At 47.8% G+C, this 12,689-nt stretch overlaps 1 protein-coding gene across 1 annotated transcript; it reads right to left on the bottom strand.

Moving 5' to 3' along the window:
* Nucleotides 1–5,233: 5,233 nt before the first annotated feature.
* Nucleotides 5,234–11,570, bottom strand: Grap2 (GRB2-related adaptor protein 2). The gene is made up of 4 exons (XM_023718947.1): nt 11,553–11,570; nt 11,166–11,387; nt 9,675–9,797; nt 5,234–8,908 (listed from the first exon to the last, which is right to left on the bottom strand). Exons 1-4 carry the CDS (start codon nt 11,568–11,570, stop codon nt 8,729–8,731), a joined length of 543 nt encoding a protein of 180 aa, XP_023574715.1. The 3' UTR covers nt 5,234–8,728.
* Between the last annotated feature and the right edge of the window lie 1,119 nt (nt 11,571–12,689).

The raw sequence follows: 12,689 nt of genomic DNA, 5'->3' as shown, positions 1-12,689 counted from the left end.
TCAGACTCAAATATATGCTCTTCGTGACTAGCGATGGGGAGGGCATGTAAAGTGAGATGCTAGGTAGAAATAAGTCCTGGTTACTATCCTTTGCCCAGTGTTCAAGTACAGAATTTTAACTAGGTTTCTCTTTTGTTTGAAACAGTGATGACTCGTGGCACTGCCTCCAGCCCATCCTATAGATTCATATTGAATGATGGGACAATGCTTAGCGCCCACACCAAGTGTAAGCTTTGCTATCCTCAAAGTCCAGACATGCAGCCTTTCATCATGGGAATTCATATCATCGACAGGTACTACTTATTCGGAGAGCTTCCTGTGAAATAAGCCAGTTCACATACTTCTTCCTGGAGAAAATATATGCTCTTTGTGACTAGCAACAGAGGTTCTAAGTTAGGTATACAACTAGAGTACTGTGCTGAATATATAGTCAGTATATCTATTTTGGGTTTTAAAATTTTGTCACCAAATAACTTTGTTGTTCATAAGGGAAGATAGGAAAGGTGAGACTAAGACTGTGTTAGGGGTTAAAAACAAATGGTGCCTAAAGACTTACAAGTTTCCATCTATAAATTTTTAGTCATAGAAGAAATTTCAGAGTTTGTAACATTTTTATTTTTATCTTTCAACATGCTTTGTGTTCATTAGGACAAACTTTATGGCTCTTGAATTCAGGGTGACAGTTTTGCACAGAAGCTACAAATCATTCAACCATCAAGTTGAGATTTTTGAATGCTCTTTCCTCAATTTTTCCCCCCTCTCTAAATATGTTTTATACTGTATACATGGTAAACTCATGGAACTGTTCTTTTATACAGTAGCCTATTCAAATTCCTGCATTTGCAACTGTTTAAAACAGCATTAACAACAGACATTTCCCTCACTTCATCTTTTCTTCATCAGATGATTTTGCTTATTGGAACATGGTAATGCCAGTCACAAATCTGTTGTTATAATTATAAATTTGAGTAAAGAACTCAATGAAAAACTGAATTCAGTATTCCATTTTTTTTCTCGTTTTACCTGAAATTATTCTTGTGAGTGGAATTAGCACAGTTCTTTTTTCATATTGTGATTTCTCTTTCAAAACATCTGCTATGTCTGCATATCACCCTTTTTAATTTTCACATCAGCGACACAGTATTTTCCTTACCCAGTCTTCCTTTTTGGAGTTGAAATACTTAAAAGCTGTAACAAGAGTCATGAATAAGTATTTTATAAACAAACACTTGAGAAGTTTCTTTTAACTAGAAGTATTATTGTAATATTAACTGTACTAAGTTTAGAAAAGTGACCAGGGAGATGGCTCAGTGGAATAAGTGCTTCCCTGACAAGCGCAAAGGCCTGAGTTCAATCCCTGGTTCCTCAAAAAAAAAAAAAAAAAAAAAAATTAACCCAGATAAAAACACAAACAAAAAAAAGAAAAAAGTATTGTGATGCTTACCCACCATTGTATACTGTACAGAGTAGTTTCAGAGCCTCTGTGCTCTGCCTGTTCTTCCCTCCTTCGATCCTAATCCCTGCCAGCCTTTGAGCTTCATACCATCTTTGTACTTTTTCCTTTTCTAGAGTGTCATGCTGGAATCATACAATGTGTAGCCTTTTCAGATTGGCTTCTTTCACTTAGTAACATGCATATAAAACTACCCTGTGTCTTTCCATGGCTGGATAGTTTATTTAAAAAGAATGAATAATACACTGCTTACATGCAAAACAGTTTTTTAAAATTAATTAATTAATTAATTAATTAATTAATTTGGTGCAGAGTCTCGCTATGCTGCTTGGACTCATAGTGATCCTTCTGGTTCAGCCTCCCCAGCACTGCGATTACAGAGGTGCACCACCACGCCCAGAGCGGTCTCCTTGGCCCCCATGTAAAACAGTTTGCTTGTCTGTTTAGGAGTTCTGAATGCCTAAGGCTGCTAAAACATCAGTGTGGAGTGTTTTGTGTCTTTAATTCCTTTGAATACATAACAAGGAATGTGATTGCTGGATCCAATCACAAAAGTAAGTTTAGTTTTATAAAAAACTACAAAACTGCCCTTCCAGGTGGCCATACCACTTTGCATTCTTACTATCAGTGAATGCACGTTCCTGCTGCTTCACATCTTTGTCGCAGTTACTCCAACAGGACTTTAGATTTGGGGCAGGGGAGTTATCTTACTGTGGAGTTATCGCTTGTTGATTTAATTTGCAATTCTCTAAAGACATAGGATGTTGAATATCTTCTCTCTCTCTCTCTCTCTCTCTCTCTCTCTCTCTCTCTTTCTCTCGGCAGAACCAGGGATTGAACTCAGAGCTTTGTGCTTGCCAGGGAAAGGCTTATTCTACTGAGCCATCTCCCTGGCCCCCTGAACATCTTTTTTTCCCCCTGAATATCTTCTCATAAGCTCATTTACTATTTGTGTATTTTCTTCATTGAGATGTCTCCTCAGATCTTTTGGCCATTGCAAAATCTGATTTTTCGTCTTCCTCTCACTGACTTTTTTTTTTTTTGGTATGGTGAATCAAACTTGTGACCTCAAGCTTGCCAGGCAGGTGCTGAACCACTGAACCATATCCTTGGACCCCTATCATTGGCTTTTAAGAGTCATTGGTATACTTTGGACTAATAGACCTTTATAAGATTTGTCAAGCTGGGCATGATGGTGCATGCCTGTAATCCCAGCACTAGGGATCCATAAATCACTGAGTATACAAAAAGGTTCTAAATGCAGGGATGGCAGAACAAGATCAGCCATGACACTGGGATGGTTCCAGAGACCACCGTCAGCCCTGTGTTAAGTATTTCAGTGTCACAGTTGTCTTCATGCTGCCCAGTCAGGTAGCCACTAGTCACATGTGCCCAGGTGTCTCTTTTGCTTGTTCACATTATCCATTTTTCCAGTAATCAGCAGTGACATGTACCTCCCACAGTGCAGATATGGAACTTTTCCATTGTTGCAGAATCTTGGACAGCGCTGGTCTAGATAAAAAGTGGGAGAGAGACACTTGAGGCAAAAGGAACAGAACATGGGAGACTGAGGTCAGACGCAACGTGACTCATTCTGGTTCCACAGATAGTTCAGTGGCACTGAAGGAGAGAGCGCCAGAGAGCAGAGATGTGACTGAACAAACAGGCATCTGCCAGCTCACAAAACGCCTTTAGTGCTGCGCTAAGGAGTTTAAGCCCCAGCCTGAAAGCTGTGGGGAGCCCCTGCAGGATTTGAACAAGAGCCTGATGTCATTCTTTCTGCTAATAAGAGCTCTCTGGCAGCAGCGGGGAAGGCCAGCCAGGAAGGCCAGTGTGGAGCCTACTGCAGTCACCTAGCAGGGAAGTGAGAGAGGTGTAAAGTGGGGCAGTGGCTGAAGCAGACACAGAGGGGACAGAGTGCAGCCGTGTGAAGGACCCCTGTGTCGGGGGTGCTTTGTAAACACATGTTGACTTAGTGGATAAATTGCAGCAGCGGCCACACTGTACCACTGGGAGCACCGCACACTGCTGGGGGCCCCTGCATGCTACCTACTGTACACACAAAAGGGGCATCTGGGTGTACTTTTCCGTTGAAGGAGAAAAGGGCTCCGGGGAAAGAAGAAAGACATAAGAGAGATGGTCAAGGAGATCTGCATGCCCTGCTCTGTCTGATGAGAGAGAACTTGGCTGTAAAGAGAACAAGCTTCTTGTAGAAGATGGCTAGGCACCCTGGCCTAAGCAGCGCACTCCAGGACTGGGTGCTGGCATTCTCCAGCCTACCCCTTCTCAATCTTCTTTTCGGGAGCATTTTTGAGACAGGGTCTTGCTGTGTAATTCAGGCTGGCCCTGAACTCACTAAGTTGCCCAGGCTGGCCTTGAATTCTCGGTGGTCCTCCTGCCTCATCCTCCAGAGTGCTGAGATTCCAGGTGCATGCCACCACGCCTCGCCTTCAGCCTCCTTGCCATGAGGACCACAGTATGACTCTGTATCCTGAAGGACTGGCCATATCACTAGCATGGAAAAGTGATGCAGAATAGAAGTACAGTACCGAGAAAGACTGTCAGCAGGGGGGTGTGGGCACCAGAACATGCCTGGAGTAGGAGATGCAAGCTTCCCGGTGTCTGAATACATGGGAGGGTACAAGTCTCCCTCTCTTGGACTCTCAGAAGTACCTAGAGGGGAACTGACAGCAAGTGGTAAAGCCACTGTCACATGAACACTGTGTTAATATCACCATGCTTGCATCTAGGGGTCTGTACTGAATGAATAGATGAGAGGAGGCAGCTTCACTTGTTTATTCCTTAGACATTAGACATATATTTATTGAGCATCTGTGTGCCACGCAGTGTGAGATGCTGGACGTACAAAGGTTTACCAAACACAGTCCGATAGTCACCTGACTCAGTTTAGTGCCACCATCTGCATGTGTGCCATTCAGGGAAAGCATGGGATCCATGAGACAGTCTTCTAGGAGGGATTATTTCAAATTAGGTGCCAGAGAGGGATGTGTGGGGAAGCAATGTTTTAAAGCCAGACTTGAACTCAAGTTAGAAGGTGAAGAACAGAGGCTGTGAATTCCAGACAGAGGGATGTGAAGGTGTGGAAGGTATAGGGACAAATGCTTGCCCATCTGGAGGTTAAAAGGAGGGGAGTGGGGCAGAGCTACAACGGCAGAGTGGGTACGGCACCAGAGGCAGCTGGAGAGAGATCCCAGCTGGGGTCAACCCTACAGGGGCTCTTAGGCCTTTGGGTTAGGGGTTAAATGCAATGGGAAGGTGAGTGGTGTGATCAGATTTATTTGTACAAAGACTACCCTGGGGTGTGTGTGTGTGTGTGTGTGTGTGTGTGTGTGTGTGTGTGTAGAATGTACTGGGGACAACAGGGAAGGCAGGGGGAAGTATGGAGGGTAACACAGTTGCCTGCGAGTGGCCTGAGGGTGGTGTGCATGGCTGTGGTGATGAAGAGGAAGAACTTGAGAAGTATTTTTTAAGAGAAGTGAGGCAACAAAGATTTTTCCCACACCCCATGCTGTAGTATAGACAGCTGTGTGACCTTTACACAAATTAACCAGCAAATATTTTTTTCATTGTTCCCATCCATCCCTGATATGGATTGTTTTGCTTTGGTTAGGGGAGCTCTTTTCTTTTCTTTTCTTTTCTTTTCTTTTCTTTTCTTTTCTTTTTTTGGTGCAACTGGGGATTGAACTCAGACCCTTGCACTTGCCAGGGAAGCACTTATTCTACTGAGCCATCTCCCCGACCCTTATTTTATCTTTTGAGACGGGATTTGGGTGTTTTCCCAAGGCTGGCCTTGAACTCTTGGGCTGAGGCGCTTTCCTGCTTCTATTTTCTGAGCACTTGGGACTACAGACAGGCACCAGCAGGTTAGCAGAGAGGTCACAGACACGCCTACCCTTGACTCACTTAGAGCCCCGTATGATGGGCCTCAATTTTATGTTTAAAGATTTCCTGAGAAAGCTTTTACAACTTCGGTAACCTCTGCTCTCCGAAATCCGTAGTCACCATCAGGAAGTTCCAGCTTGCGTTTCATCTGAATACTTGCTACTCAGAAAGTTTTTGATTCCTGGTAGTGATGAAGATGGGAAACCATTGGGCTGTCAGACATGAATGATGTCATGAAGACAGTTGTCAACTGTGTCTGTCCCAAAGCTGAAGTGATTTCTTCATCAATGACAGAGAATGACTGAACATCCCAGCAAAGGAATCCAATTATTAGAATCCAATTAGATGTATGTAGCTGTTTAGCTCACTGCCAAGTTCTCTGCTCTCGAAGCCCCTGGTGTGGGCCTGGGAGCAGTACCTGGGAGCTGGTTAGAAATTCAGGATCAAATCAGCAGCTCCATTTTTTTTTTTTTTTTAGCATGATCCCCAGGCAATTCATAGGCACTTGAAGATTTGAGAAGCAGCCACTTTAGCTCATTGTGAGACTGTCTAAAAGTGGGTGGGCAGGGGCAAGTGCCAGATAGTTGACATACAGGGAGCCTTAGCAGGCAGTTAGGGGAACTCAACTGGCCCAACAGGAACTGGTTTTTCTCTGGAAATTCCCTGCCCTGAAGCCACTAAGACCACTGCAGCCCAAATCAGAGGCAATGTGCTGGTCATGTCACCAGTGAGAGGCACTGGGTGAATGTGCCCTAGCATTCACCCCTGAAATGCTGACAGCAGAAACTGGGGTACGGATGGGGGCAGGGGAGCAACCCCTCATGTGCCACTCACCACCACACAGCAGCAGCAGAGGTTTCAAGGAGGGTTGAGCTTGCACCCTGTCCCACCCAGTGTAAAGAGTTTGGTCTTATCTTCTTAGCTTAGTCCCTACGTGTCCTGCTCAGTGTGGTGGCTTGTGTGACTTTCTCCTGTGACCTTTGAGATTGAACCACGCTGGTGCTATGCAAGGCAGTTTGAGCACCTCAACCTACAATACTCTCACACACTCCCACAATGGTCCTTGCTAGAACAGGGTGCCTGGCTCCAGGCATTCTGAGGTCCTGCTCATGCCACTCACCTGCATGGTCAGCCTGTGCAGCCCAAGGACCCTTGGGCCCCTCCCCATCCCTTCCCCCTTACACAGAGACACCGAAGACAACCCAGCTGAACAAGTCACTGCTTTGTTACTGCCTTCTAGCAAAGTGTTCCCAGGCACAAGAACCAGACCAGAATCGAATAATTTGTCTCTGTCTTAACCGGGGCTGGTCCTCCCACAGAACCTGACAAATGGATGAAGTTGGTGGGCTGTTTAAAGCATATGGTTTGCAAATACTGTCAAATCAACATTATTTTGGGCTTTTATTTACTGCAATGTTTTACCTCGCACCAAGATGGCTGATGAGGTCCACTGTGCCTTGGCCCCCTTCCACTGCTTCTTTCTTCCGGGGAATCTTTGCTCCTTGCCCTGCTCCAATCCCCTCCCCCAGGCCCTTTCTGGGGGCTCAGACCCTTATTGTGCCTGTCTTCACACCCCCGCTTGACCTCTTGCTCCCTTCCCTCCCTCTGCCTCTCCCAGGCTCTGAGATCCACTAAAATGCTCACCTCTTCTCTTCACCCTGCCTTCGCCTTTGAAGGCTGCAGCCGCTCCTAACTTACCCTCTGCTTCCCCAACCCTTCCAGGCTATTTTCCCTTCCCTCCCAGTTCCCACTACAGAGCCCTTTCTTCCCCCAGTCTCTAACGTGAACACGAGGATCAGAGAACTGTAGACTCAGAGTCACAAGAGATAGAGCTGCCGTTACACTGGAAGTCCCTTCTGAGTCAGAAGCACTCTTCTTTTATCAAGTGAACTAATGGCTGCTCTTCTGTTCCTCCCTACAGCAGGAAGGGCTGGGAGAAGGAGCAAAGGCTTCGGGCCCCCACCACGTATCCTCACTAACACCACCCCAACCTTTTTTCTCTTGTCTCAGCACACACATGTATGCACACACACAGCCATGTGCCCCCACACATTCCTTCAAAGAGTACCCCGTGGAAAATGTGTGTTCCCAGGCTCTGCTAAGGCACAGAGATTCCTCTCCAGGTCCCTGCTGCTCACCTCCCAGGCTGAGCTGTGCTTTGCATGCCCAGCATTGGCACTAGGACACACCATTGTTGTTTCAGGTGTAGAGGAGGGACAGTGGCAGTGAGGTTCCTCTCCCCAGGGGCACCTCTTGGCCAGCAGAGGTTCAGCAGTCCTATGGATCAGGAAGCTCTTTTCAAGCCAGCTCTCGCCCTAAGTCACACTCAACCCATCAATCCATCTATCGATCCATAGTCAAGGCTCTTGGCTTCTCTCTGCCGCTGGGCAATGAAGCTTTAAGCATAGGAAATCAAGAGAAAAAATGAACAGAGCCATGCAGAGACACCCTCGAAGCTGTCAAACAATGACTCTAGCATTCTGCATTTTCAGCCAGTGCTTCTCCAAACACTTGACAGAATCCAGGATGCTGCTTTCCTTGTAGCTGGGGAAACGGAGGTTATAGCCAAGTAGGCCCCAGGGGCTCTGTATAAAATCCACTCCCCCTGCTTCTCCGCGCTTGGCACCTGTCGGAGGCATCTCCATCTTTGTTTCTCCACATTAGAGACACTCTCCCGTCCACCACAGGGAAAAGCTTGCTACCCAAGGAGCGTTTGCTGGCGGCAGCGGCTAGGAGCCCAGACTTGCTGTGGCAGGGACTGCCTTGTGTTGTTGCTGCTGCAGTCCTTGCCCTGCTCGCTTCCTGCTCAGACTTGCTTGGTGCCTGTGGGCCTGGATGGGCTCTACCTTAGTGCAGCGGTGGAGAATGGTGGTGAGCTGCCCTGTGAGCCCTCCAGGTGCGTGGGTACGCAGGTGAGCCCCAACATGCCCCACCACGTCCAGTCCCTCCCTGCTGTTCTTTGGCTGTGGCCAGGCATGTGGCCTCTGCTTAGCTGCTCTCTGGGAAATCTCCCCAGCCAGAGAGGAATTGGGGAGAGACCAGGGACAGAAAGTTCTGTATCATCCCCCTGCCTGTGCTTCCCACTTCCCCCTGCTGCCTTCTACACACCCTTGAGAGGAGCAGATGAAGACGTCTGAATATCTTTCTCCACCTGTGTTCCCTTTCAGATCAATTAATTACCCAATCCCATTGTCAATAAATACTATTATAAAATGTGCGCACACATAGGTGTGCTTATAGATGCTGTTTGGAACCGGTAGGCATGTACTCACATGCCTGAAGGCTCAAGCATGTGGATGCAGTCGTGGGGTCCAGCTCTTGCTCCCCCTCTTGTGGGCAGCTTCAGACAAAAAGCCCTGGACCCCAAAGTGTTCATTTCATCATGGGTGCCACGTAGTTGGCCGGGAAAAGGCCCAGTTTGTTGTTCAGCAAGCCGGTCCACCAGGAGGGGTGGGAGCTGTCCAGGACCTCGACTACCTGTCCAGTGCGGAATCCCAGCTCGTCCTCCTCGAGGGCTTCGAAGTCGTACAGTGCCCGGGCCAACCGCACACGCTGTTGGGGAAGCACAGAGAAGGTCTGCTGAGCTGTGGCTGGCCCAGGGATGGTCAGGGATCTGAGGGGTCCCCTCACACCTGGCATGCACGGCCTGAGTAGGAAGCTACCAGAGGTCCCTGGCTGCTGCTTCTTGTTTTTCCTTCAGTACAGTAGTGGAGATTGAAGAACCCAGGAGCAACACAGAGAGAGCTTTTTTTATTTTTTTATGGTGAGACAGCATTTCATCAAGTTGCTAAAGTGCCCTGGCTGAGCTCAAACTTGGGATTCTCCCGCCTCAGTCTCCCAGAATGCTGAGATTATAGGCATTAGCCACTACTCTTAGCTCCTAGCTTCTTTCTTGAGACTTGGGGCTTTTGTTTTGTGTATGCTGTGCTGAGGATCAAAGCCAGGGCTTCTTATATACTAAGCAAACCCTCTACCACTGAGCTACATCCCAGCCCCAGGATTGAGATGTTGTACTGACAGCGGTGTTTCTCTCTAAGGCCTCAAGGGAATCCCCGAGACCTCCTGTCTACATCAAAGGTGCTATTTTTATTTTCTTCGGGTGACAAACAGGATGGCAACATGCCCAAAAGAACATCCTCTGAGTTTAGTTTGATCAAGTCCCTAGTCAAGATGGATGACAAGGATAAAGGCCACCAATCTCCCGCTGCCAGAACTAGACACAAGATATATGAGAACAGGGCTGGGCCGACAGCCAGACTGAGCCCCAGAGCCCGGCGTGGGCTGCCGGCTCGCTCCCTGGCTTACGCGGCCCACTTACCCCCACCACTTGGAGCTGGACCGGGTCTGTGTGTCTCCGGTGCATGAGCGCAGCGCTCATCTCGCTGCCCACGCCCAGGCCGCAGGGCCCGTCATTGCTGTCCAGGCTGCTTCCACGGCGGTCCTAGACACATGCGCAGAGCCCATCATCCAACTACCAGGAGCGTCTCCTACGTGCCCCCCACAAGCCCTGGCTGATGGAGGGGAGGGGAGGGGAGGGAGGATGAAGGGACTTAGACTCTGAAGACAAAGGCCACAGGGCTTCATGCATTCAGTTAAAGAAATACTAAGGGGAGTCTCGTGCCCCCTTGTCAGAGGCATGTAATAAGTGTGTAAGTTCTTTTTTTCTGGCATTAAAGAAAGAAAGGCTGTGGAGATAACTCAGTGGCACACGTGCCTGCCAGGCAAGGGCAAGGTCCTGAGTTCGATTTTGGTACTTGCCCCCAAAAAGAAGAAATATTTACAAGGCACTTACCTTGTGCTCCTGCCCCCTGCAGCTTCCTCTGAAGGGGCCACTGTACACGTGAAAGTGAGCAGGCAGAGAGTGAAGGGGTCTGCCTGGGTTAAGCCAGGGGAGGCCTCAAAGCGAACTCCAGCTTAAAAGAGAAAGCTGACTGGCTAGGGGTGGTGGGGCACACCTATAATCCCAGCACTCTGGGAGGCTGAGGAAGGAGAACAGAAAGTTCAAGCCCAGCCTGGGCAATTTAACAACTTACTGAGATCCTGTCTCCAAATATATATATATTTTTTCTTTTTGTTAAATAAAAACACAGAGTGTATTTGATGGGGCAGACTGGCCAGGAAAACACTCTTTCAGGCAGAGGGTACAGCTTATAAAGTACAGTGAACCATCATGCTGGTAACAAAAGGTGCTGCTGAGATCTGTGTCTGTGTGTGTGGAGGGGCCAGGTGGCAGGAAAGGAGGCTGGGGAGTAAATAGGGGTAGCTCACAAAGACTTTGCGTACCCTGCTAAGGTATTTAGGAATCACGTTATCGGGCTCCATTGTCCCTCTCAGCAAGTAGCCTGAAATCCCATCTGGAACTCGCAGGAGATAAATAAAATAAATATATAAGCAAGGCTCCATTGTGGGCGTTAATCCTTACTTTCTTCTGCACTTTCAGATCTCCACAGCCAGGTGGGTTAAGGGGCATAAACAGATACGGAGTTCTGCTGATGGGAAAGTGAACCAACTGTTCACTGAGTCCTCAGAATGAAGGGGTGTGTGTGTGTGTGTGTGTGTGTGTGCGTGCGTGTCTATGTGTGCACGCATGTGTGTCAAGGAGTCACACAGCTCACAGATACATCTTTGCCCAGAGCACTTTCTATTTTTTTTGGGGGGGGAGCGGTGTAGGATCTTTTTCATGAACTCTGTGAGACCCTGTGAGACCCAGCCAGGCCTGAGTTGTTGTTCCCCTCCTGCAAGCTTGGGGGAGGGAGGGTACGGCCTCCTTCCCAATTCACCAGCGACCACTCCATTCTTCGCAGATTACCTGGCTAAAATGCTGATGTTGCAAGTACCGCTGCTGAGGTAGCGGCTGCGGGACTGGGGTGAAGGGCTGGGGCAGCGGCTGGTGCTGGTGGCACTGGGAGGGAGGCGCAGGTGGGTGATCTGACAACTTCCGGTTCATGGAAGGCCGGACTTCTTCTCCCACTGCTCCGCTGAGGTGTGGGCCGCCCTGGGGCCTCCTGTCCAAACTGTTGCCCCGGTGACCCTGGGAGTGAGAACAGAGATGAGGATGCAGAACCCCCTCCTCCTACCTCCCATCCCCACCCCCACCCTCCTGTGGCAGCTTCTAGACCTCTCTCGCTGTCTTTGCAAATAACAGCTTTGCAAGCGAGAGTTTCTGGCGAGGGTAGGAGAGCGCAAAGAGAATCACCGGTTGGGACCCCCACATTGTCAAAAGTGGCCTCTACATTTTCAGAGTTTTCTTAGTTTTAGGAGTTCTGGTGCCTGGTTGAGAGACACTCTTTCCACGTGGGACCCATTCAGTCCATTTCTAGTGGCTTTGTTTTTTCTCTGCGCAATCAAGCTGAAATATTCCATTTCACTGACACACTGCCACCCCTCCTTATCACATTGCCACACTGCTAGACATCCTGCCCTCCAGATAAGCTCTGCTGTGGGCTTTGCATGATTTTGAGCTGTCATTTTTATAGCCTGGTGATAGAGACCCCAACAGCAGCATTCTGACAGCACCATGGAAACCAGGCCTGCCGCTGGGCATGTTGGGAAGGAGCAAGGCCTTTCTAGTTCGTGCTGAGACAACTCGGGAACCAGAAATAGTTTATTGTTATTTTTATTTAACAAATAACTACATGAAGCCCTGGGCTTAGTACATGCCAGCACTTTACAAATATTAACTCACTTAATCCAGTTTAATGCAATTCTCCGTGCCTCTCTTATCTTGAACCGCATATCCTAGTAAATTAATACCTCTGTCCATTTCCTGGCTAAAATGATGCACAAAGTTTTGTTAGCTTTTGTTTTCCTTTCTGAACTCCTGTGTTCCTCTTTTGACTATAATTTCTCAGCGTTCAAAACAGCTGGTGGCTTGGAGGGGAGGATTTCCTTTTCCTCCCCAAAGCTCTTCAGACGACCTGTTCCTAGGAACGGGTTCTGACTAGTCTGGTCAAGGCTTCTTCCGATAACACTTGTATCTTATAACCCAGTTTTTCCTTTTAGAAATAGTTTAGATAGTGTGCTTGTGCGCACACATGTGGATATTAGCCTACAGGAGACATTACTGTTTCCTTGCTGGCTCACTGTGAACCAGGTTCTGTGGCAGAGCAGCGGCTATATTGTATTTAATCCCTATGAGAGCCCAGTGAAGGAGCTATTATTGTTCTCTCTATTCTATCAATGAAAAAACTAATAGAAAAGTTTCTTAACTTGAGTAAGTAGTATAGGAACTTACTGATTGAATCAGAGGGTTTTTTTAAAAAAAAATTCAAACCTTTTATTTATTTGGTACAGGGTCTCGCTATGCTGCTCGGAGTCGTACTGATCCTCCTGT

The sequence above is a fragment of the Octodon degus genome, unplaced genomic scaffold (assembly GCF_000260255.1).
Source record: "Octodon degus isolate 3935 unplaced genomic scaffold, OctDeg1.0 scaffold00064, whole genome shotgun sequence".
In the NCBI taxonomy this organism is placed as follows: domain Eukaryota; kingdom Metazoa; phylum Chordata; class Mammalia; order Rodentia; family Octodontidae; genus Octodon; species Octodon degus.
This window is presented reverse-complemented; position numbering and strand designations above follow the sequence as displayed.